Source organism: Tenrec ecaudatus, chromosome 16 (assembly GCF_050624435.1).
Source record: "Tenrec ecaudatus isolate mTenEca1 chromosome 16, mTenEca1.hap1, whole genome shotgun sequence".
NCBI lineage: Eukaryota > Metazoa > Chordata > Mammalia > Afrosoricida > Tenrecidae > Tenrec > Tenrec ecaudatus.
The window spans coordinates 77257141-77283334 of NC_134545.1; the positions used below are offsets into that span (position 1 = coordinate 77257141).

The 26194-nt window shown below is 36.4% G+C and overlaps 1 protein-coding gene across 2 annotated transcripts in view; it reads left to right on the forward strand.

The window, feature by feature from the left end:
* Positions 1-26194, forward strand: part of BTAF1 (B-TFIID TATA-box binding protein associated factor 1) — a 102733-nt gene that overhangs the window by 39258 nt on the left and 37281 nt on the right. For both annotated transcript variants that reach the window (XM_075534643.1, XM_075534644.1), the window contains exons 5-17: positions 269-432; positions 3614-3750; positions 6394-6523; positions 7377-7445; positions 10129-10218; positions 11261-11356; positions 11455-11631; positions 14962-15102; positions 16142-16266; positions 18751-18871; positions 23237-23341; positions 24791-24940; positions 25231-25373. In XM_075534643.1, coding sequence (XP_075390758.1) covers positions 269-432; positions 3614-3750; positions 6394-6523; positions 7377-7445; positions 10129-10218; positions 11261-11356; positions 11455-11631; positions 14962-15102; positions 16142-16266; positions 18751-18871; positions 23237-23341; positions 24791-24940; positions 25231-25373 — 1648 coding nt within the window. The remainder of the gene's footprint in view (positions 1-268; positions 433-3613; positions 3751-6393; positions 6524-7376; positions 7446-10128; positions 10219-11260; positions 11357-11454; positions 11632-14961; positions 15103-16141; positions 16267-18750; positions 18872-23236; positions 23342-24790; positions 24941-25230; positions 25374-26194) is intronic.

The following is a 26194-nucleotide window of genomic DNA, read 5'->3' on the forward strand; positions in this document are numbered from 1 at the left end:
TAGAAATGAATCCTTTTACTTTATAAGTGCTTCATAATTATTAGGTGGATGATAAAGGAACTACAATGAAAATTTGTAGAATTTCTGTCCACTAGAGCACCTTTTGGGACCATCATGAGGCTGCACCATTTTGGTTTTTGACATGTTCAGCGCTTGAGGGTGGCTTCTTGTTGGCAGGAATAAAAATGGAATCTGTGATATAAGTATATTACAAAGCTTGTTAACTTATATGGAGGAAATGTAAGCTATATTTCTTTTCTAACTGCAGGTGAGGTGGATCCTAAAGAGAGGATAGCACGCCAACGGAAACTGTTACAGAAGAAACTTGGCCTCAATATGGGAGAAGATATTGGAATGAGTACTGAGGACTTATTCAATGATGAAGATTTGGATTACTCTCCAACTGCAGCAGCCCTTGTAAACAAACAACCTGTAGGTAAAACCTTTGGTTGTTTGATTGTAAGTGCCTTTATAAATTGGATTTTTGATGATAGTTTCTATAGAAAAGAAGCTCAGCCTATTTTGTGACTCCTGGGCTGTTAGATAAAAATTGGGTGGACCCTTTACGAACCACTGATATAAGAGAACCTAGTTGTACTACTTATTTTTTCTTTTATTCTTTGAGGAAAAGAAGTATATTATTGGGAGAATGGATATTAGTAAAGGCTGTCATAGTCAGTTACAGCAATGCTAGAAATACATAGTCTTCTGTTTTAATTGAGAAAGTAATAAAACATTTAAAGATTGATAGGCACACATACCCCCACCACAACCCTTTTTAAGTGACTTGTGTATCCTTTCTTAAAATTTCTATACACATACAAATATGTGCTCTTTCAAGCCATGTTTGTTTGCCTTTTCCTATTAATGTGTGGGTACTACAGATTGATTGCATTCTTTTTTTTATCATTTTATTTGGAGGCTCGTACAACTCTTATCACAATCCATGCATGCATCTATTGTGTCAAGCACATTTGTACATTTGTTGCCCTCATCATTCTCAAAACATTTGTTTCTACTTGAGCCCTTGGTATCAGCCCCTCATTTTCCCCTCTCCCTTCGACCCCTCTCCCTCATGAACCCTTGAGAATTTATAAATTATTATTATTTTGTCATGTCTTACATAGTCTGACATCTCCCTTCACTCACTTTTCTATTGTCCGTCCCCCAGGGAGAGGGTTATATGTAGATCCTTGTAATCGGTTCTCCCTTTCTACTCCACCTTCCCTTCACCCTCCCAGTGTCGCCACTCTCACCACTGAAGGAATCATCTGTCCTGCATTCCCTGTGTTTCCAGCTCTTATCTGTACCAGTGTACATGTTCTGGTCTAGCCAGATTTGTAAGGTAGAATTGGAATTATGATAGTAGGGGAGAGGAAGCATTTAAGAACTAGAGGAAAGTTGTACGTTTCATTGTTACTACATTGCATCCTGACTGGCTTGTCTCCTTCACGCGACCCTTCGTAAGGGGATGTCCAGTTGCCTACAGATGGGCTTTGGGTTTCCATTCTGCACTCCCCTTCATTCACAGCGATATCATATTTTGTTGTTTGATGCCTCATACTTGATCCCATCGACACCTCGTGATCACTCAGGCTGGTGTGCTTCTTCCATGTGGGCTTTGTTGCTTCTCAGCTAGATAGGCGCTTGTTTATCTTCAAGCCTTTAAAACCCCAGATGCTAAATCTTTTGATAACTGGTGCCACAAATTCTTTTGAAGTTTTGGGACTCCTATGAATCTTTCCTTAGAAAAGTGTACATACAAGTGAAATGAAGTATTTCAACTGTTAATACTCATCCCCCTTGCCCACAATCCTTTTAGATGCTCACAACCTCATTAAAAATTCTTGCCTTTTCATTTCCATGGCCTTTTTCTTGTCTTAAGTGGAATCTGATTTTAGTTGTCTTTTAAATCAGTGGAATTGTTAAAAGATATTTTTAAGGACTCCTAGTGTTTGCGAATGACATTAGCATATAGGGAATATGTGGCAGGCTGTACAAGGAGAAAATGGGTAGAGAATACAGAGATAAGAAATACAAGAGCCTTCAGGAAAGAAGGAAAGAAATTCCTTTAAAGGGGGAGAAGGGTGTGGTGTAAGAGAGAGGCAAAGAGAAGAAAATAAAGGTGAACTAGAAAGTGTGTAAGAAATGTTGTAAGAAACCGAATGAGCAGATAAGTTTGAGAAAATGAGCCACAGACATAATAGTTTGAAATGCAGTGGGCATTCATGTTTAGGCTTTCAAGATTTAGATTGGATTGGCCTTATATGTTAAGTGCCTTTGAGATGGAGTTGCTTTAAGATTAGTTATTGCCCTGGACATTCCCTTACAGAAGGGTCTCGGGGAGGAGACAAGCCAGTCATGTGACAGTATAGCAACAATGAAACATACAAATTTCCTCTAGTTCTTAAATGCTCTCCCCCTCCCCCCACTATCACGATTCCAGTTCTACTTTACAAATCTGGCTAGACCAGAGCATGTACACTGGTACAGACAGGAACCAGAAACACAGGGAATGCAGGGCAGATGATCCCTTTAGGACCAGTGGTGAGAGTGGCGATACATGGAGGGTGGAGGGAAGGTGGGGTAGAAAGGGGGAACCAATTACAAGGATCTAGATACAACCTCCTCCCTGGGGGACAGACAATAGAAAAGTGGGTGAAGGGAGACGTCGGACAGTGTAAGACATGACAAAATAATAATAATTTGTAAATTCTCAAGGGTTCATGAGGGAGAGGGGAAGCAGGGAGGAAAGGGCAAAATGGAGTTGATACCCAGGGCTCAAGTAGAAAGCAAGTGTTTTAGAATGATGATGGCAACAAATGTACAAATATGCTTGACACATGGATGCATGTTTGGATATGAGCACCAATAAAATAATTTTAAAAAGATTGCTTGTTGCCACAGGCTCATCTCAATGGTTGCCTTGTATTTGAGGTTAAGTGAAAACACACAGTGACTAGTGTGCTGCTTCTCCTGTGGCAGGTGTTCTCAAGTCAGTGGATGGCTGTAGGCAAGTGTCAAAATGATACACTTACCACGGTCTCCTTTCAACAAGGGTGGGCGGGGGTCTAATCAAAATGGTGGTTTCTGAGGACATTTTCAAGGCAGAGAGGTCAACAGAAATAGTATGAACTTTGTTTTTTTGTGGGTAGAATCTAAAGGTGATCTTGATAAATTTTCTCCAAGGGCATGGGAGAATCAAGGATGATTATTAGGAAGAAGTTGTAAGTAGATTGAAAACTGTATTTGTGAGAAAAGACCAGGAATTTAAGCTGAGGAATTTTTTTCCATCCAGACAGTGCACCTGCTCATTCTTTGTAGGTAGCAAGAGTTGTTCTATAAGAATTTCATCGGAAAATCTTACCCTACAGCTCTGGTCTTGTCCTTTCAGCTTTCTATATTTCTTAAAACTCAAGCAACACAATTTATGTCAAAGCTACCATTTTAGTGTGTTGAAGATCAAATAGCATAACATTTTTTTGGGGGGAGGAGCAGGGTTAGAGAGATGGAAGCACCATTTTTACAAGTGTATAAAGTACTCTTTTGAGGCTGAGATTGTGAATATTTAGCTTAACTGCAAAGACTCAAGCTCAGTTTTCTTTTATTTTAGACTCTCCAGGCAGCTGAATTGATTGACTCAGAATTTCGAGCAGGAATGAGCAATAGACAAAAGAACAAAGCTAAAAGAATGGCCAAATTATTTGCCAAACAGAGGTCCCGGGATGCAGTGGAAACTAATGAGAAGAGGTAACATTTTTTGCTGCTCATTCATATGTAACAGTAAGGCTGTATAGCTTAAATCTGTCTGCTTTAATTTATAAAACATATTCTTTTAGTCATTGATTTTAGTTATAGAATGCCATTGTGATAGTCACGTTCCATTACTAGGGAAACTTATTACTAGAGAGTAGACCCACTTCTCCACCCATTTGGGCATACTTTTTCTCTTACTAATGATCAATTTTGAATGATGGCTGAAAAATCTCCGTAAGGGAGAACAATCCCCACAAGAAACATGCAGATCCTTTACGTAAGGAATGTTTAAGAAATGGAAAGACAGTCTGGGTCAAATGAGTACACCGAAGGGAGAATAATAGAGAATGAAATCAGAGAGGTGTCCTGGGACCTCACACTAAAAACACTGTATTATACCATGCAACTATTTTCATAGTGTTATACCATCTATTCCCTAGTCAGTTTTTATACCACTCATCCAGTTTGCTTATCTTCTGTTGTAGGGAAGCATTATGTGGCTAACAGAAATAAGAAAATGTAATATTTGTATGGCTTAGCATTGTTTTTCAAAGGGTGATTCAAAATCAGTTGCTTCTGATACACAATGAGGGGCTTGTTTAAAAACATATTTGTAGACCCCATTCAGATATATTAAATCAGTCTTAAAATTTTTTTTAAATCATTTTATTGGGGGCTTGTACAATTCTTATCACAATCCATACATACATCCATTGTGTTAAGAACATGAACATTTGTTGCCATCATCATTTTCAAAACATTTGCCTTCTACTTGAGCCCTTAATATCTGCTACTCATTTTCCCCCTCCCTCCCTGCGACCCCCTACCTCGTGAACCCTTCATCATTCATATATTATTATTTTGTCATATATTACACTGTCTGACGTCTCCCCTTGCCCTCTTCTCTGCTGTCCCTCCCCCAGGGAGGAGGCTATACGTAGATTCCTGTAATCAGTTCCCCCTTTCTACCCCACATTCTCTACACTTAAATCAGTCTTCAGTGGTGTTCAATAAATTTTGCATAAATGACAGATTAACACTTGAAAGCCTTTGAAAATGTGATTTTGCTGCAGATGACAAAACTTTTGCATTCTTTTCCATCCACATAGAGCTAAAGTGATTTTAGTGTTTATTTAAAGGGAAGTCACAAGAGGTTAAATAAAAACAACATTTGGTAGAAAATTTTACATGGGGGTTAAAACTTATTTTTAAAGTATAAACTCTATCAAGCCTATAACGAGAACTTTTTTAAGTTACTAGCTTTTTAGTCTCATACAGTAACCTAACAAGTACCTCTACTAGCATCCATTCATGTAAGTACTTTATTCAAAGGTCTGGAATATTAGAAATATTAGACTTTATTTTTCAGAGTTCATGATTTTCACTCCAGAAACATGTATTTAACACACTGTTCTAATAAATAGTCCTGCCTTTATGGATTTTATATTCTAGAGAAAATGATAGACGAGGAATAAGATAAAAAGTCACTGCATCGTATATTAATTTAAGGAAAATAATGCAATACAGTGTCCTATGAAGTGTTATGCAGAGGTTTGGAATTTTAGATAGGAAACTTCAGGGGTGCATCAGAACTGTAGAACAAAGATGTGAGAGATGAGAGCACTAACCGTGTGCTATCTGGAAATAGAGTATTCCAACTAGAACAGCAAGGGCAAGTGCCAGGAGGTGGAAATATGCCTGACAAATTCAAGGATAAAAGGACTCGATTGGTTAGAATTGGGAGAGAGATTAAGAAGGATGAGATTAGGGAGGTTCAGATTTCTTTCATCATCCTTGTTAAAAAAAAAAAAGATTGTTCATAAAAATCACATGATTAAGATGGGGTTATGGGGGAAATATTTATAGAAAAGAATGCTTTATTTTGCCTTAAAAGGTGCTAGTTACTCCTTTTTGTTAATACCAAATGAAGATAGTTTTCCTTGTCTTCCTTTGTAATATTTTGCTATTATACTAGCTAGCTTTGGTATTTTTGGTCTTTTAAAATTCATGACCCTTCCTCACCCCATATTTTCTGTAGTTTGCTTTGATGATTTCCATATTTTTCATGATTATACTATATTACTCAGTAAATTCATTTTCTCAAGGGCAACAAAAGCATTATAAGCAGGGGCAATTTAAAAATATAAAGAAAGGAGACTGGTTGTGATGCAGGAGAAGAATTGAGCCTTGGTAAATTTAAGATTCAATTTAAAAGGAAGAATTTACTGACCGGTTTTATATTCCAACAGCAAAGAGTAGTAGGATATTATTTGCTCAAACCATTTTTAAGCAGTTCACTTTAGTATATATTTTTATAAGACAAGAAATTGGTACTTTTGTTAAAAGAAAAAAATCCCAGTGCCTTACAAAAACAACCTTCACTCAATACAATGAATGTCATTGCATAAATATATTAATACATGAAATATACTAATACAAAAGAAGATAACATACTGACAGTATTTCCAGAGTTTCTTTTCAGCTTTGCTATAACTCTAGATATTTGGTACTTGGAATTTTAAGTAAATCATATTAGCAGAATACGGGTAAATATTTGTTCAAATGCTGGATTCTTTTATGTTCATTGTGGTTTACATTGTCTTTTATTCTTTTAATTGATGATTTTTTTTTTTTTAGCAATGATAGCACTGATGGAGAGCCAGAAGAAAAGAGACGGAAAATAGCAAATGTTGTTATTAATCAATCTGCAAATGATTCCAAAGTCTTGATTGATAATATTTCAGACAGCTCTTCCTTAATTGAAGAGGTACCATAAAAATGCTTTGAATTGTTCACTGGAGTTTTTATAATTTTATATAACTGGTGTTTCAGTACACAGTATTTAATCCTGAAAATAAGCGAAATTTTGCTAGTAAAAATAATTTTTTCCTTTAAATCTTTATAAAAATCTGTATTACTGTTTCATTAGCCAAAATTTTAATTATTAAAAAAAATTAACGCCAGATTATTGTTACTAGAAGATACCTGCTTGGTGCAAATGGTTTGCACTTGACTGCAAGCCGGGTGGAGAGTTTGAAATCACTCAGCTTTATTGCAAAAGAAAGACCAGGGATCTGCTTTGTATTCTTATTTGTTATTGATAGTTGCCATCCAGTCATTTTTTAAAAATCATTTTATTCGGGGCTTGTACAATTCTTATCACAATCCGTATATGTATCCATTGTGTCAAGCACATTTGTTACCATCATTCTCAAAACATTTGCTTTCTACTTGAGTCCATGGTATCAGCTCCTCATTTTCCCCTCCCTCCCCATCCAGTCATTTTTAACTTGTGCTGAGACCCTGCTTTTACAGAGTAGAATTGCTCATTAGGGTTTCCAAAGCTGTGACGTTTCAGAAGTAAACTTAACAGGTTTGTCTTTCAAGATGCATGTGGGTGGGCTTGAACTGCTCACCTTTCAACTGGTGGTTGAGCACTTAAACATTGTGTTACCTAAGAACTTCAGTCTAGTAAACTGACAGAGCAGTTCTGTTCTAAGAAAAATGGGGTCCCAGTGAGTCAGTCAATGTGACAGCAACATACAGCAACTTATTAGACCTATAAGTAAAATTATTAGCATAAAATCTTAGTTCTGATAGTAATTGTTTTTCTACCTCAGACAAATGAATGGCCTTTGGAAAGCTTTTGTGAAGAACTTTGTAATGACCTTTTTAATCCATCCTGGGAGGTAAGATTTTTCTTTCTTTTTTTACTCTAGTGAATTTTTTATTTTGAATTAGATGGGTATCATTTACATTTGAGACCATCAACTCTAACTTCAAAAATTCAAACCACTCTCGAACCCCCCTGCATCGTGTTCTATCCCACTCCACTTCCCCTGATTTCTCTTAGGGACCCTCATCTTTCCTTTCACCCAAATCAGTGCCTTTCAACCATCCATTCTGATGGTTCAGCTTCCCAGCTTTCCCCTTCCTTTTATAGAATCTCCAGAGCAGCAGTTCTCAAGTTGTGGGTCGCGACCCCTTTGGGGGTTGAATGACCCTTTTACAGACGTCGTCCGCTTCATAAGAGTAGCAAAATTACAGTGATGAAGTAGCAACGAAAGTAATTTTATGGTTGGGGGGTCACTACAACATGAGGAACTGTGTGAAAGGGTCGCAGCATCAGGAAGGTTGAGAACCACTGCTCTAGATGCTATTTCTTTTTATATGCAAGGCTTTGTCTTGGTTTTAATCCTTATAATAGTGTTCTTATAGACTATCCGTTCATGATTGACTAAATTCACTCCTCAGCAGATTATCAGAGAAACTGGGTTATATGAAGAAGAATGTAGTTTTAGGATTAGAGAAGGCTCATTAATAACCTGTGACATGCAGATGACACAACCTTGCTTACTGAAAGTGAGGAGGACTTGAAGCACTTACTGATGAAGATCAAGAATTGCAGCCTTCAGTATGGGTTACAACTCAGTGTAAAGAAAATAAAAATTCTCAAAACTGGGCCAATAGGTAACATCATGATAAATGGAGTAAAGGTTCAAATTGTTAAGGATTTCCTCCATAACTTCCTTTGGAGGTAGACATTTTGATTGATTGAGAACTGTAATTTTCAAACTATCTTTGTAGCCCTAGATATTTCTTCAAAGAGATCTTGAACGGGTCCTAATATGTAAAAGAGGTGGAAGTAAAGTGCCTTTCATTGAAATTGAAGGTTGGTGATGTAAAGCCATTCTATCTCCTTTCCGTTGGCCCTGGAGTAATTTAAAACTGTTTGGAATTACTTTTTAGCAGCCTTTCTAGTCCCTGATTTACTTCTGCTTAAAACTACTCAAGTCTTATTTACGATGGCATTACAGAAAGATCCTAGATCTAAGGAGGGCAGTTGGTCCTGATGACAGTGAAATATTAGTCACAAGACTAATTGTCTGGATTGCCCTCCTTTGGTGCTGACCAGAGGAGACTAGCTGTGCTATGGGAATTCTCTTGGAAAGCCTTTCCCCGTCCACTCTTTAGGCATGATTTTGTTTCTTCTGATTTACTTTTGTTCCCCAATTCAAAGAATATTTAAAAGGCACAGAATGTGAGTTCCTCCAGGATGCCAAAGTTGCTTGTTTTACAGCAAGGCTATAAATTAAAGAGTGCTTAGTTCTTCAGGGAAGGGCCAGAGACACGGAACCACAACGTTCAGAAGTATATAAACGTTTTGATGAGGTTGTTTTAATGAAGTTGTTATGCTGTCATAGCAATACTTTTTGACTTATCCTCTATTGAAAGAATTTGTCTGCAGCCATTATTGATCACAGAGACATGTTCAAATGTGTTTTGATTTAAATAAAACAAACAATAGCATACAATTAATCTGTATTTTTTTTCTTGAAAAATATGCTCTATTTTTTATTGGAAAGTTTGATCTTTACTTGGATTTAAATTAATGAAATTATATGGAATCACATAACACCTTGCTAGAGCAGTTTAATGTTAACAACTTTCATAATAGTCTCAAAGGGCAACTTTGAATTGACTGCTAAAAAATTGCATCATCACTATTTTTACAATAACAATCTAACATCAACTAAGAGTGCCTGTAAACAAATAAAATTCAGCCCTATCATCCCACAAAATACAACTAATCTCTAATTCTAGTAGCATGTAGCTGCATTAAAAATAGCCTGGTGCTGCCATACCAAATAATTCCCTGAAAGGAAATATGTACATAAAGCACTGTGGCCAACCTTTTCATATATTGTTGTATTCAGCTCAGCTTGGTTTTTAAGATGTAGAGTCCACCCCAAGCTGATTGAAATTAAGAGAGGTTTAGTTTAATAATGAGTAGGAAGGAAAAAGGAGACTAGGAACAAATGGGAATATGGCAAATCCTAATCCAACATTGAGTTTTGAAGAGTTGGTATAAAAATAAAAATGGAAAAATAACTCATTAGTGATTTTATATGTTGATAAAATATTTTATACATTGGATTAATTATATTAATTTGATCAGTTCCTTTTCTGTTGTTCTTTGTTTTTATTTTATTTTTTGCTTAGTCTCTTTTTAATGCCAGAAGATTTAATCCAACCTTTACTATATAAATGAGCAAAAAGGTAGGTTCTCTCCCAAGTTGCTTGGCAGAGTGGGTTAGTGCATTGCATGACCCGGAAGCAGGAGTTTGCCTTCATCTTGATGTTTATCTTTACATTAGGGGAATCAAAATATTTGTCTTTTTGTGATTAACTAACTTCATTCAGCATAATGGTTTCCAGATAGAAAAATATGTTCTTATAAAATACTCCTGAATGTATTCTAATTTTAAACTGCAATGACACCCTCCACGTCCACCACCAGTACTGAAGAAAGTGAGACTATTTTCTAAGCCTTTATACTCTGACATTAGCTTCTTGTGCTTGTACTTGTAGGTTCGACACGGTGCAGGCACTGGACTTAGGGAAATCCTTAAAGCTCATGGGAAAAGTGGTGGTAAAATGGGAGACAGCACTTCAGAAGAGGTAAGTGTTTTAAAGCAGCAACCATCAGCTTTCAATTCGTAGTCTCTTTATAAGACATGGAAGGAAAGAGAGTATGTGCTATGAAGTAGGGATGCAAAGTAAATAAGGAGATGAAATATTGAAAGGTGAATCAAAACAAACCAAAAGCCCACTGCTTTGTAAACTGAATTCAGAAGAGGATATGGAATGAGGAATATTATTACTAGTGTCAGATGGATCCTGTCTGAAAGCAGAAAATATCAGAAAAATGTTTACTTGTGTTTTATTGGGAAAAACAAATCCACTGTCACCAAGTTGATTACAAGGACCCTATAGAGCAGAATAGAATTCTCTAGAGTTCAAGGATATAAAACTTTATGGGAGCAGATAGCATTTTTTTCCCCAAGGAGTAGCTGGTGGGTTTGTATTGCTGACTTTGTTGTGGTCAGCAGCATAACACATAACCTATTGTGCCATTGGGGAATAAGAGAGAAAGGTAAAAAGGATAGGAAGAAAGCTACCAATAAGGGAAATGGTCTAAGAGCAGAGACAAGTTCAGAAGCAGAGTGGAAAAACATATTATATGCAAACAGTATTTGAGCAGGAAGTGGTGAATTGGAAAGTAAAGTGATGAGTAAAGTGACACGATAAGAATATAACAGAGGGCAAGGAGGGGGAAAATGAGCTGATACCACGGGCTCAAGTAGAAAGCAAATGTTTTGAGAATGATGTCCAAATGTGCTTGACACAATGGATGGATGGATGGATATATGTATAGGAGTTGTACGAGCCCCTAATTAAAAAAAAAGTGTAGTTGAAGAGGGGCCAGTGAGGAGCACAACTGTTATGGCCTGGACACCGACACTGGTAAACAGGCTAGCAATTTGGTAAGTAATATGTAACAGTGACTCTTAGAGTACAACAACATAATAAAATCTGAATCAAATGTATCACCGAAAGATATTAATTGGCATTCTTTTTACTGTCAAAATAGGCTGTTCCCACTTCCCTCCTTTTCCAGAGCAAAGTGTAATCTTTGTTATTAAATATTTGTTTTTAACAGATGATTCAACAGCATCAAGAATGGCTCGAAGATTTGGTTATTAGACTTCTTTGTGTGTTTGCATTAGACAGATTTGGAGATTTTATTTCTGATGAAGTAAGTTTTACCTAATGGAGGAATTGTCCAATCAAATTTCAGATTCTACCAAATAACTTTGTTTTCAAATAGAAATTTTATTTCCTTCTCACCTGTAGGTTGTGGCACCAGTTCGTGAGACTTGTGCTCAGACATTAGGTGTGGTGTTAAAACACATGAATGAAACAGGAGTTCTTAAGACCGTAGATGTACTGCTGAACTTACTTACACAAGAACAATGGGAAGTTAGACATGGCGGTCTGCTCGGGATAAAGTACGCCTTGGCAGTGCGTCAGGTAAGCATGCCTTTCATTTTTAAAGTATTTGTGGGAAGATGCTTTTTCCACAAGTTAGTGCCTTTGCATTAATTTTTGCTACCTGAAATGATCTCAGATTCTTAGTGTTACAGATAAGCTGGTTCTGCAAGATTTGATGTGAGGCAGTATCATAGCTGTAACCCCTCTCCTTGTTCTTGAGTTGATTCCTACTGCACATCATAAAATGGTCAGATAAATTGTCTACTCTTTAAGGCCAAGGACCAATTTTCCTTGATTGCTGCTGCAGTTAATTCAGAACCTATCATGACTTGGCTTACCAATGGTTTTAACTCATTTTATTATTTACTCTTGAGTGCCATTAAGGTACCCTGCTGATTGATACAGGATTTAAACAGCAGTAGATATGAAACCTATCTCAAAATTTAAAGAAATTTTATAGGCAACTTATATGGACAGGTACTTTTTCATGTTAACTGTCAATGTTTTTATAATTTATCCTTTATAGAAAATCTTCTCAGACGAAATTGCACGTAGTATTACTTCTTTTATATAGGAAAACACGTTCTGAAAAGTTAGGTGTCTTGCTCAAGATCACAATATTTTCTATGAGTAGAACTGGAACTAGAAACAAGATGGTTTGTCTTCTAGTCTAATGTTTTTTTGGTGTTGTCATTCTTCAGCTAGGATAAAATTACACATTTAATATATGTCTCTTTATAAACACTTATGTTTTCGTTGTCACCGGATAGGACAGAGTAAAACTGCCTCTTTGGGCTTCCAAGGCTTTAAATCTTTATGGGAACATACAGCCTCGTTTTTCACTTAGTTATTGAGAGCTCTGGATGTGCTATTTTTCTTTTTCTCTTTTTTAATCATTTTATTGGGGGGCTCGTACAATTCTTATCACGATCCCGACATACATCCATTGCATCAAGCACATATGTACATTTGTTGCCATCATCATTCTCGAAACATTTGCCTTCTACTTGAGCCCTGAATATCGGCTGCTCATTTTTCCCCGCTATTTTTTAGATATGCTATTTTTCATCTTTCATTAGGAGTAGGTTACTAGATCGGTCCATAAATGCCTACTTCATTTATGATGTATCTATGTAATGGATAACATTTATTTGGTGGAAAAATTGGTTCCAAATTCATGTGAAATACATCTCTCCCCTTAACCTTTACTGCACCCTGTCCTAGTTATCTAGTGTTGCTGTAACAGAAATACCACAAATGAGTGATTTTGATAAACCAAATTTTTATATTCTCAGTTTATGAGACTGAAAGTTTGAATTCAGGTCACTCACTGGCTCTAGGAAAAAGGTTTTTTCTCTGACAGGAAGTCTTGGTCTCTTAGTGTCTTTTGCTTTGGGTTTGTTGCTGCTTGTGGCATGGGATGTGTCTTCTCCCATCTGTGCTTGATGCCGCTGTTCTTTAATATCTCAGCAGTGGATGGCGGAGGGAGTGATAGGTTTAGAGGACACATTAGACTGAAAGAACTAATCTTAAATGAGATTCTTATGCCCACAGGTAGAGGGGTAGAATTCCAACAGAAACTTGGTGGCACACAGTGTCATTTGTAACACTGTCATAGATTTGGTTTCAGAATAAGGGATAGCCACTATCACGAACAGTTGATTTGAGCTGCTAGAGATGTTGGTGCCAGAAAAGTATGTGTGTTCAGGGGAAAGAATAGATTTGGTTGGGAGTAAAAGGAATGAGGAATTTGAGAAAGACAGTTATTTTTATTAGTTAACTCCCCTGAATATGTCCCAGGTTGGGTAAGTGCCCTTTCAGGGCCTTGAGAATTGCCTCTCCATTTGTGGAATCTTTCTTCCTATTCCCAAAGGCAAGTTCATAGACCTTTGCCAGCAACAAAACCTTGCCTTCTCATTTTGCTCATAGACTTCTGTGTTCTCTCCCAACTTTTTCCTGCCTGTTCACGTCCTGTTCACGTCCTTGTTTCTTTGGACTCTTTTATCTCTTTCTTTCCTCGACAGTCGTTTCTGCATAAGTGCACCCTTCATGTCTCTCTCTCTTGCTGGGATCTAGAGAACAGCAGGATTCGGTACAAGTGGTGAATGTTTGCTTTTGAAAAGTCGTTTCTATTTCATGACAAAACCCAATTCTCAGAGAGATCCTTAGTGTATAATCACACGAGTGACATCTTGGGACTTAGAGGGATGCATAGAGACTGGAATCATGAGAAATGGGAAAAATAGCTGTCCTTTCCTTCTTTGTCCATACACTCTTCAGCTGTTAGGATGATTGATGAAAAGAACGAAAAATGGAAGCTAAGTTTCTAACACAGGATATATGCATGTATGTGTACACAGAGAATTCTAGTTGCTTTTTGAAGTCTTAGATAGAAAATAGGATGTTTTTAAGTCACATTGAATAATAAACCAATATATACCACTGGACTTTAAAAGAAGGAATTAGCTACATATCGATATTGTATTTCTGTTTATTTGAACAAATACCAGGATAAATAAAAAAGTATTGCCACTTGGGTTCCAGTTCATGTATGTGCAAGCTTATTCCAAACAGAACATGTTTAAAGGTGTTTCTTTGATGAGTGCATGGATGGCTGCTGACAGGACCGGTTCCCGAGGGAACATGTATTGGTTCTCTCGGGAACTTGTCTTGGTCTTGTTAAGGTGCCTTTTTAAAAAAAGTTCAGTCAAAACAGTGGTTTTCAAGGGGATCTGCTTGGCTAGTTAAATTCAAGACACAGAGGATCAGCTCAGAATGTTATGGCAACTGTTTTTGAGATCCCCAAGGGTAATCATGTTAGATTTTTTCAAAAGACATAGGATGATGATAAGGGCATATTGGGAAGAAATTTTAAGAAAATTGGAAACTGTTAGTGAGGAAAAGCTAGGACAGTTCTGAGGAATTTCCCCCCATCACATTGTACCAATTTATTCCTCCACAACAAGGGCTGTCCTATGAGAACTACATTCAGAAACCTTACCATCCACACTATGGCCCTGTTATTGCCTCTTCAGATTTCCTTTTGTTTAAAGAAACATCATTTGATTCTTTAGAGTGCCCAAAACGGCTCTCTTGATGTGATGTAAGCAGAATTCTCGAGTGCAGAATTCTTTAGGAAAGGCTTAGATAGAAACACAACCTTCTAAAAGTATATAGAACTACAGGATATGTTAAGAAATAAAACCTTCACATTTTGGTATATTTGTTTAATGACGGTTTTTATGATATTATAGCAATACTTTTTAATTTACCATTGTATTTTTTTTCTATGGGAAGTTTTGTTTTAAAAATTTAAACATAGTAATTATGTAACATGAAATTAATCTATTTCTATGTACTGTTTTACAGGATGTAATTAATACTTTGTTGCCTAAAGTTTTAACTAGAATAATTGAAGGACTCCAGGACCTTGACGATGATGTCAGAGCTGTTGCTGCAGCTTCATTAGTGCCTGTTGTAGAAAGCCTTGTTGATCTTCAGACACAAAAGGTAAATATTTTGCCTTTTCTTCCTATAACGTACGGCCACACAGTGGATGCCAATTCACAGTGATCCTATCAGACAAGCCAGAACTGCTCTTCCCTGTGAGTTTCTGAGACTGAAACTCTTTATGGGGGAGTAGAAAGCATCATCTTTTTCCTTTAGAACAGCTGGTGGTTTTGAACTGCTGACCTTGCAGTTTAGCTGCCCAATGCTTAGCAACTCTCCCACCAGGGCCCTTATTTTGGGATGCATAGAGTACTAGGAAAAAAGATTGGGTTCCTTTTTCTCCTTTATTAATTCTCGTGATAGACATCTCTGATGCAGTCTCAATCGCATCTTGTCTTGGGGAAGAATGAACGGTGTCTGTACCAAGCTACTTCCTCTTTGTGTGTATAATGCATAGGGAACTTCCTCGAAAAGAGAGCAACCATTTCTCCCTTTAGTGCACTGAGTTTTTAGGTATAATAGAGTTTTGTGTGTGTTTGTGTGATAGTTGTTGTTGTTTGGACTTTTTTTTCCTTTTGAAATCTTGTATCTTTTTTTTTAATCTTGTATCATTTTTAAAATGCTTTTTTTAAGGTGTAATTGAATTTCCTTTGTATTACCAAAAACAGAATAGCAGTGAGCAATATTTTGAAAACTTAAGAATGAAAGTTGACTCTTCATTATGATTAGTACCATTTAAAATGCATTAAAAGACTTTACATAAAGGATGTATTTTATGTTTCTATACTGTATAGTTTTTCAAAGTTCAGGTTTTACATAAAATTACGTGGTGGCAATTTCATTTTCCTTTAGGAGCCCGGTTGGCAAAAGCAGTGCCAAAGTAGAGTTGAATAGCACTGAAAAGAGGGGTGGAGAATTGTTAAAGGCAAATGCTACCTCTTTCTTAAGTTTCTTCAGAACTTTACTGTTTAGGATCATTGAGACTTTGCATATCATTGAATCAACAGGGGGGATCCTGGAGATACAATTTGCCAAGGTTTATAAATGATTTTTGCATTTGTAAAATTGATAACTTTATTTCTGGTAACTGATCTTTTAGGTACCTTTCATTATAAATACATTGTGGGATGCTCTTCTGGAACTAGATGATCTGACAGCTTCAACCAATAGTATTATGACTCTTCTATCATCCTTGTTAACTTATCCTCAGGTCCAACAATGCAGGTAATTATTTCTAATTAGGAGGAAAAACCCTTCACCTACATTTCCAGATAATTAAGCCTTTAAAAAAATGATATTCTGGTACTGTTAAGAAAAATATTGTTAAGTGAGGGATACTAGAAATGTCTCTTATCAGGATGCCTTTACTTTCTAGCCCCCAGAACATTTGGGACAGGGGCTTTAAGGGATCATGTTCCCTACCCTTGGGTTGCTTCAGTTAGATGATGATTCTTCTTATTCATCTTATAATTGTTGACTTTATAAATGTAATTATTGTTTACTCTTTCATGCTCTAGCCCTAGAACATAGAATGTTCGCCTACTTAGTGACATTTGGTTAATAGAAATATAATTGACCAATGTTTCCAATACTTTCTTCTCTTTAGCCTTTTCTTTGAAATGTTTATTTCTGCAACTCTTGTACTTGTTTTCAGTAATTATATCAGGAAGATATTACACAACAATGAAATATACAAAGGCAAAGTTCTGATTAAGTAAAAAACGACACCAAAAATTTAGTGTCACTTCTTTACCTATTCAAGTATTTGAAGAGAAGCTACCTAATCAGTATAATCTCTCTTCTAAAGTGGTTTCTGGATATTATTATTACTTAATAGTAGTATACTTGAAGATAGAGAAGATATATTGTGCAAAAAAAAAAATCACAGACAAAAAAATAATTACCGATCTTAGCCTAGTGAGAGTGTTCAGAGATATGATTACAAGTGATTTCTGGCTCTCTGGGTGAATCTATTTCCATTGAAAAATAGAAATGTAAGAAAACCAGATACAGAATGTTTTAAACAATGCCAAACTGTTAGTAGTACTAGAGTGCTAAATTTAAACTACCTACAAATGTGATAACAAAGAAACTGCCTCTAAAAGCAGAAAAGAAAAACTGACATGGTAGGGCATATTTGCAATTTCCTTGTTTCTACTGGTAATGAAAACTGTACGGTTGAATGAGTTAAATCCATCTTCAATTGAAAAATACAGGGGTTTTTAATGAACCCAAATCAAGAATTGTCACACTATTTCTGCAAAGACTTAGATAGTAAATATTCTGGCCTTTGTGGACCATATAATACCTTTCAGAACTATTCATGTTTGCTATTGTAACATGACATAGCAGTCATGGAAGCACATGAAGGAACAAACATGGCTGTGTTCCAACAAAACTCTTCACAGAAGCAGGAGCAGACAGGATTTGACCTCTCCATCTTAGTTTGTTGATACTTGTCCTAAATGAGAGCGTTGATGGCGGAGCGGGATAATGTGTTAAGACTGCTAACTGCAAAGTCTGTCCAAGTTCAAATCCATCAGCTGTTCTGAGGAATCAACTCGATGATGGTCTGTATTGGGGGCCCAAAATAAAGGATTAGGCTTTATTTTTATCAAATGGTATCAGAAAAGCTAGCTAATGTAGTAAAATTAAAGAGTGAAATAAAATTAAATCAATATGAAATAACATAGTTTTTAATTTAGATTTGCATATTTATATTAATTTGGCTTATTAGAAAATTTGCTTCATACATTATTCTATTTGGCATATACTTTCCAGCTTACGTAAGAAGTGCAACATGCCATTTGAAGCATGACCAGTTACACTATTAATAACTTAATGTACTGATTTCATGTACTTGGAGCCTGTTTTATGTTCTTTGTGTACATGTATTTAAATTACAGTAAATTGGGTTACATCGACAACCAGCAAGTATATAGTAGGGAAATATCAGCTTCCTGAGAAAAATCACAAAAGATCAGTAATAGTTATTGGGACTAGTATTTTTTTTTCGCCCCTGCAGAAGTATATACTTTAAATACCATTTATAAATTGTTTCCTAACTCCAGGTAACTTTTGTAAATGCCTCCCTCATGGATGTGACAGGAATCATACCTAACTTAGCCTAGACTTAGCTTTGATTCTGCCCCCATTTAAAATGAGAAGGAAGAAATTAGAATTTTCCAGAGTTGGAATTGCTAAACCTGTTAGAAAATTTCAAATCCCATAAGACTACCTTTTGATACGTGGCACATAAGGTTCCAGAAGCAGATGAATGGTAATGTACATTTAATGGGTTATCCATTGGGGTTGGTTAGGATGTAGGGATATGTAGTACTAATCCTGATTGTATTGGCTGGCCACTAGCTACGATCCATGTCCCATTTCTATTAGTAAGAACAGATTGAGAAGAAAGTCAATTATTTTGGAAAGCTATAAATAGATAAAAAGTAAATTATTGCACTCAGGCCATAAAAGAGCCTAGTTAATATTTCTACACTTCTATACAACCATGTTTGTTTTTATCAGCAGTTTTGAGTGAGAGTGCTAAGTGAATGGTCATATGAAAATTGTATTCTCTTTTAAGAATTTGTCAGTAAAGACACTTGATGTCAACACCACGAGATCCTTATGGGAATGACATAAAATGTGTTAATAGAGCTTCAAGTGAGAATGAATAAGATTAATTTATATCTCTTTTATTAGTATTCAACAATCACTCACAGTTTTAGTTCCACGTGTTTGGCCTTTTTTACATCACACTATATCATCCGTTCGAAGAGCAGCACTGGAAACGCTCTTTACGTTACTATCCACACAGGACCAGGTAAGAACATATGTCTCTCTATACAAAGACAACCTTAAATGTTTTATAATTTAATTTTATAACATTATCTGACACCATCTTACCCTTGCCAAAGACCTGGAAAATGTGCTCCGTGTAGGAGTAGTATGGTGGTCAAGTAGACACACAATAATACAATTTTAATATTTTCTCTTAGGTTATATTTCTAATACTTAAAATCTTGCTAACATACTTCATACCCATTGTTCAGGTAAACTTAATTGTTTTCCGAGCTTTGCTTTCTACCAAGTAGAAACTATATGCTAACTGAAAAATGGAATTTTTCAAATATTAGTCTCTGTGATTATATGAATCTGTGTATTCTGGATTGTTTGAAATTATAAAGTCGAATTTACTTACAGCAACAGAGCTTGTAGCCCAAGATTCTTCATTTTGCATTAACATTATATTAGGTAAGAAATGAGAGAAAAGAGCTTTCTCTATAATAGGACTAGGAGATTTAGAATCAGCTGTTTAGGATTTCCAGTGAAGGAGATATAAAGAATGGAAAGGCTGCATTTGCATATTGCTCATAACAGCTTTTCCTATTTTTGTCAAATATTTTTTTACAGCTCTCTGTCAAGAAAAGAAAGAACAAGTCCCTTTCTGTAAAAAGAGGGCATTGGAAATCACTACCATCTTTACATTTTTCCCCAACCCTTTTCTCTAAAATGAAAAATCCTGGTCCTGTGTCACTAGTTCACTATTGCCTAAAAAATTATGGATAGCTTTTTAACCTATGCTAGCATTATTCCTAGAGCTTCTAGCTTTCATTGTTTCTGTTAAAAGTATAAAATTTTTCTTCAGTCTTTTCTACAAACTGTATTTTTTTGCTTAACACTTTTGCTATTTCCAGACCAAAGTATGCACAGCCAGCTCCTTTGAAAAGACCTGTGTTGCTCTCATGTTTACGGGCTGCATAAATAATACATGCTTAAATATGAGTTAACTTGTGACCAATCAGCATGTTCAGGCATGAAAACATATGTATACTTGTGACTGATCAATGCAGTGTTTTTTAAAAAGCAAACATTATGGGGGCATGGATACTGATTGTAGGGTCCTGCAATTTGTCAGCTAGTCAGTCACAGCCCTATTCTGTGAGCTTGTAGTCATTTGATGAGTAGTCGACAAATTTGGCATTCCTTTTCCTGAGAATGTAGAATGCATGATAGATTAATAGGTTAGCACTGTTGGGTTGCTTGATTTGATCTATTAGTGGACTAAATAATTCACTTAGAATGGGATTCTTATCCTAGGATTAGGAAATCCCTGAAACTGGAAAGAAAACCTTGTACCTTCAATTTGTATATGTGTTTTTCTTTCTTTTTTTTTTTAAGTTGGTCAAACATACATCTATTTATTTAAAACATTTTATTAGGGATTCATACAACTCTTACCACAATCCATACATATATATACATCAGTTGTATAAAGCACATCTGTACATTCTTTGCCCTAACCATTTTCAAAGCATTTGCTCTCCACTTAAGCGTTTTGCATCAAGTCCTCTTTTTTCCCCTACCCCCGCTACCCCCCCATGAGCCCTTGATAATTTATAAATTATTATATATGTTTTTCTAAGAAAGGAGTGTTATAACTTTCATCAGATTTTTCAAAGTGTCAACAATCCAGAAACTGGAAGAAAGAGAACGGACAAGGTTTTACTTTGGTTGACCCAGCAAAAACTAGAGCTGCCAAGGGAAGCTCCCAAAAATGGAAGATTTGCAGTTTTATGTGTGTGCTTAGTAGGAAGTAAATTGAGATGATCATGGATGTTTACCAGATTTCTGAGGAGTGGTATCATTAGGGGAATGTTGGCCAGGAAATGGTTTGTTGGACTTCTAGCTTTCAAGTGTTGTCTGAGTTGGTCTGGTGACATCTCTGGTAACTTTGTTCCTTGACCAACGTTCTTTTGTTGCACAGTTACTATAGGTTGTGACTGCCCTTTCTGTGCATGTTCAGCAGGCCAGATGTGATCATTGCTTGCTGTGGTGGGATACTTACTCAGGAAGATTAGACTCAAAAGAAACAGATTATTAGGAAAGGAAGAACATGTTATTTATAAGTAGTACCTATCAACATCCTGTGACAATATCCTATATCCACAAGGTAGTTTCACTCAGCAAGCTGTGGAATTTACAGTATTGCACAAGACTAAGGCTGGAAAGTGGTCTCAAAACGGTTCCTGACACAAAGTAGATTGACTATCTTTGCTTTAATTTTGTACACTCAAAATTCTACACTCAAAGTAGAATTTTCCAGGTTGCATGTGATGTTAGAGTTCTTTAAAACAACAACAACAACAAAACCCAGTTTATTGGCACACAACTTACATATTATACATTTCAATCATTCAATCATGTCAAGAACTGTGTAGTCATTACCATGTCAATTTTAGAATATCCCCCACCCCTGTATATTTCTTAGCTTGCATTCCTGATGAGCACATAGAATTCAAGTTCTGAATATCCAGTACAGCAGCAGTAATCTGATCACTTGTCAAATTTCCTTGACAAAAAACAATGTTTATATTTCCCTTGCCTTCTGAATGTAGAGCATCCCTATAAAATATATCGAAAGTGGAAATGGTACAAAGAAGCAATTACCATTAATTTATATGGGGGAAATGTTTGAAAGTTCCCAGATCTAAAAAATAACATACCAAATTATACCATGTAGCACACACGTAGTAAAAGCAAGATAGATACACAGTCTATATTTAGTGGAATAGTTGTATGTACAGTTTAGTTCACAGCAAAGGAACTGACTCCTCTGTCATTCTTGGTACCTTGTTTCTCTGAAAATAAGACAGTGTCTTATGTTAATTTTTGCTCCCAAATATGCACTAGGTCTTATTTTCAGGGGATGTCTTCCACACTTGCACTTTTTTAGCATTTTTCCTGTCTACTTGTTCAGTGAGGTTACCATACTCTGCTCCCCCTTTTTGGAACAAGTGGATACTCAACATCTTTTTGAAGAAAGCAGTAAGATTTTGGCCCCAAGAATCTTCCACAATTCCCTTCTTGTCCTCCATGGAGTAGCTTTTTCTTTTTGCACTCATATCTAGGGGTAAAAAAAAAAAATGACACTGGGGTTTCAGGGTGGGGGGAGGGGGTCACTTAAAATGACACCGGAGGATCAGAGGGGGGAATCAAAATGACACAGAATTAGAGGGGGGGAATTAACATTTAGTTACCCCTTCTGATCCTCCTGCGTCATTTTAAGTGATACCCCAGTGCCATTTTAAGTGATCCCTCTCCCCCCACCCCCGTGCCACTGGACACCTTCACCAGACATCCCCCCACCCCTTTATCAGACATTTCCCCTACCTCAGTCACCCCTGTGTGTCTGTACAATGTGCCCGACTCCTGCCCCGCGTGACTCACTGTCTAATTGTGAGTCAGCCAGACTCTCGTCAAGGCAGAGGGAGCAGCAGGCGGGCTCTCTGGTTAAAAGAAACCTCGCATTTCATGTCTGCAGGGGCCCACTTGCCGCTAAGGTCCAGAGTCCAGAGTTACGTTAGCTTCGGAGGGCCTTATTATCAGGGAGGCCTTATATTTGGGGGAGGTCTTTTTTGGGAGGTCTTATTTGTGAGGGGATGCCTTATATTTCAGTGAGAGGCAAAACTGTAAGTAGGTCTTATTTTCGGGGGATGTCTTACTTTCAGTGAAACACGGTGTTTAGGGTATGCATTCAATGCCTCCTCAGTGACTTCCTGCAAAGCAAACACTTAACGCTAGTGTCACTTTTTGCCTTTTTCCTTAAAAGAGAAAATCCTCTTTGTATTTCTTTTGGTTAATGAAAATAGTAATAATATAGGTCTTTTACAAAAGCCAAGTGGCTTAAAATTAACTTTTGAAAAGTGTGGGATATCTAAATATGATATAACTAAGGAGATATTACTGGATTTTAGTTTTTTTATCCCTTAGGAATGAATGGTGATTTCAACTTACTTTAGGTTAAAAATCAGAGTTATTAATCATAATCAGACTTTTCTCTAATGCCTGAGAGATGATGTGCTTTTCCTTTTTTCAAGCCACTGGATTAATAAATGTACTTAATGCTTCAAAATCTTATTAAAATTTGCCACCAGTTGAACTTTTTAAATAGTCGTGTGTGTGTGTGAGATTGACGTGAACTTGTTGGTCACAGGACTCTACGTCCATTTCAGTCTCGCTTTCCTCCTCTTTCCTTTAAGCCCCTCAGACCACGGTGTAGGTTTGAGGGCGAAGGAATCTGGAGGGATTAAGTCAAGTCTTATCCTCCTCTCATAGTAGTAGTTTCCTGTGGAATGTAAAGCGCTTCAGCATTATGTACCATCGCGTTGATTCTGTTTTGTTTCAGAGCTCTTCGTCGTGGCTTCTGCCCATCCTCCCTGACATGCTGAGGCATATTTTTCAGTTTTGTGTTTTAGAAAGTAGCCAGGAGATCCTGGACCTCATCCACAAGGTACACAGCGAATGCTATCTGTCTGTACTCCTTTTCCCGGCAACTTTGTAGATTTTTAAAAGTTAAGTTTCATAATTCCCATCCTGTTGATCAAGAGCTTTAAGAAATTAGAAATCACCCAAAATGAGACAAGAAATAACATTCTTTTGAAATGTTGTATTTCGGTCTTCTTTTGTCCCACTGCTTGTTCTTTTTGTTGTGTGGTCTCCTCGAAAGGTGTTTCACGTACAGAATGCACATGCGTGCACACACACCCAATATGAAGACTGCTGTTCTTTATCCCCCTTTAATAAGTATGCTTATTGTTCCTGCAAACGAATCAACCGGTAATTCGTGGAGTCTGTCATGATTATGATTTATACTTTTTTTGGTGCACTGTTTAAAGAAAGCGCCACTTGGTATATTTAATAGCATTTATGTGGGGAAGGGAGCCCTAGTGGGGTAAATTACTCAGTGGGGTGCTATCTTCAAGGTTCGTAGTGGGACCCTTCAGCTGCTCTGTGGGAGAAAGATGAGGCACCTTCTCCTGAAAAGACTCCTGAAAAGTCAATGGTTGAAGAGGACTAATATTGAACCAATGTTCAAGTCTTAGTTTCACTCTCTGTACTATTTTTGGAACTTTAAAATAAGTCAAAATATTTCAAAATCTAAATATTTGAGAAAAAACTGGCTAAGGAATTTACACATTTTACTGTTTTATTCATTAAAATGGCATGAGATTGTATAGGAGAAATTTTCCATTCCCTAAAATAAAATAATGGCATACCATCAGCAAACAAACAGACAGTCTTGGAGAGGGTGCGCTCCCCTGCCTTGGAGGGCTGCTGTGCTTCCGAACGGACGCAACGGCAGTGAGCTTGGCTTTGGTTTATGGAGGGAAATGCCAGAAATGTACCTTCAGGATCTTTCAGCCTAAAATTATCGTCTTCTGAGACATCTCATTGTTATCAATGTTGGATTAACGGTAGAAGTATTTCTATATTCTGATCTTAGTCCATGGTACACATCAATAAATTTACTGAGTAAGATCATGAATAAAAACTTAACTTAGTTCTTCAATGATAATAGGATATTTTGCTTCTAAATTCAGCAGAAGACACTTATCAAGAGTTATTAGTATGTATATTTTGAAGTGTGTTGAATATAGAACATTTTAAAATTAAGATTTATGACATGTAAAGGATCACTGACTGAAATTTGAAACTCCATATTCTATGGCCTTTCTCATTTCAAATGAGTTTCAAAATACTAAAAATACTTGTATTTTTAATTCATTTTAAAAGTAAATATGCCTGTCAAAATTTATAGTATTTCAAAATTAGTCTTAATATTGAATTTTAAAATCTCTATGCTGTTTCCTACTTTAAAAATCTATAAAAATAGGAATTAGTGATTTTATCACCACTTCTTAGAGAAACTTAGTTTTAATGTATTCCTTTTATTCTGTAGGTTTGGATGGAACTGTTGAGCAAGGCTTCAGTGCAATATGTTGTAGCAGCTGCCTGCCCATGGATGGGAGCGTGGCTCTGCTTAATGATGCAGCCTTCTCATTTGCCTATTGATTTAAATATGTTGATGGAAGTAAAAGCTAGAGCCAAGGTAAGTTTAGAGGTACATAATGTATTTTTTCAGAGACATAATGTTCAGCTAATAATTATTAATATTCTCACCATATAAAGACTATTTGATACCTTTATTATAAAAGTATCATTTTACTTATTGAACACAAGTTATTTTATTAGAACCTTGGTAAACGACATGGTAATGTTTAGCCATTAAATTTTTGTGAAAAGAACGGTATTTTATTAGGATTGTAATAAATGGTAATAATTTTAGTTTTACCTATATTAGTGAATAGTCTTCTTATTAGTTTGTTTTTCTTTGTCTAGGAAAAAACAGGTGGTAAGGCACGCCAGGGCCAAAGCCAGAGTAAAGAAGTACTTCAAGAGTACATTGCTGGTGCAGACACTATCATGGAAGACCCAGCCACCAGAGATTTTGTGGTTATGCGTGCCAGACTAATGGCAGCCAAGTGAGTATGCACCAGCTGCCACAGTCTCGCCCTAAAAGGTCACTTATCCAAATAATTTTAGTGATGTCTCTGTTAATCCTTCCTATATTACACTAATTATAAAATTTAAAAAGCATTGGAAATTCCTAATTAAAAAATTTTTAGTTATTCCTTTTGATTTTTAAAATTTGATTAGGCAAAATACATATAACATCACTCACTGCCATCAGGTTGGTGCTGATTCATAGCAACCCTATAGGACAGGGTAGAACTGTCCCTGTGGATTTCAGGGACTGTAACTCTATTTTATATTTTAATCATTTTATTGGGGGCTCGTACATCTCTTTATCACAATCCATATGTACATCCATTGTGTCAAGCACATTTGTACATTTGTTGCCATCATCATTCTCAAAACATTTTCTTTTTACATGAGCCCTTGGTATCAGCTCCTCATTTTCCCCCACCCTCCCCAGCCTCCCTTTCTTCCCCAAACCTTTATATTTTATAAATTATTAGTTTTTTCGTGTCTTACACTGCCGACGTGAGACTGTAACTCTTTACTATCGTGTAAAGCCCAGTCTTTTTCTAGCATATAACATGTAAATTGGGCAGTGATAATTTTTTAAATGTATATTTTGGTGGCATTAGTTGCACTTCACAATATTATACACGCATCACCACTATTTATTTCTAAAAAGTTTTCCATTATCCCAAATAGAAATTCTATACCATTTAAGCAATAGTTCCCCATTTTTTCCTCTCCTGTCCCCTAGTACCTTCTAATCTTCTTTCTGCCTCTTTGTATTTCTATATTCTTAGTGTTTCATTTAAGTGGAATT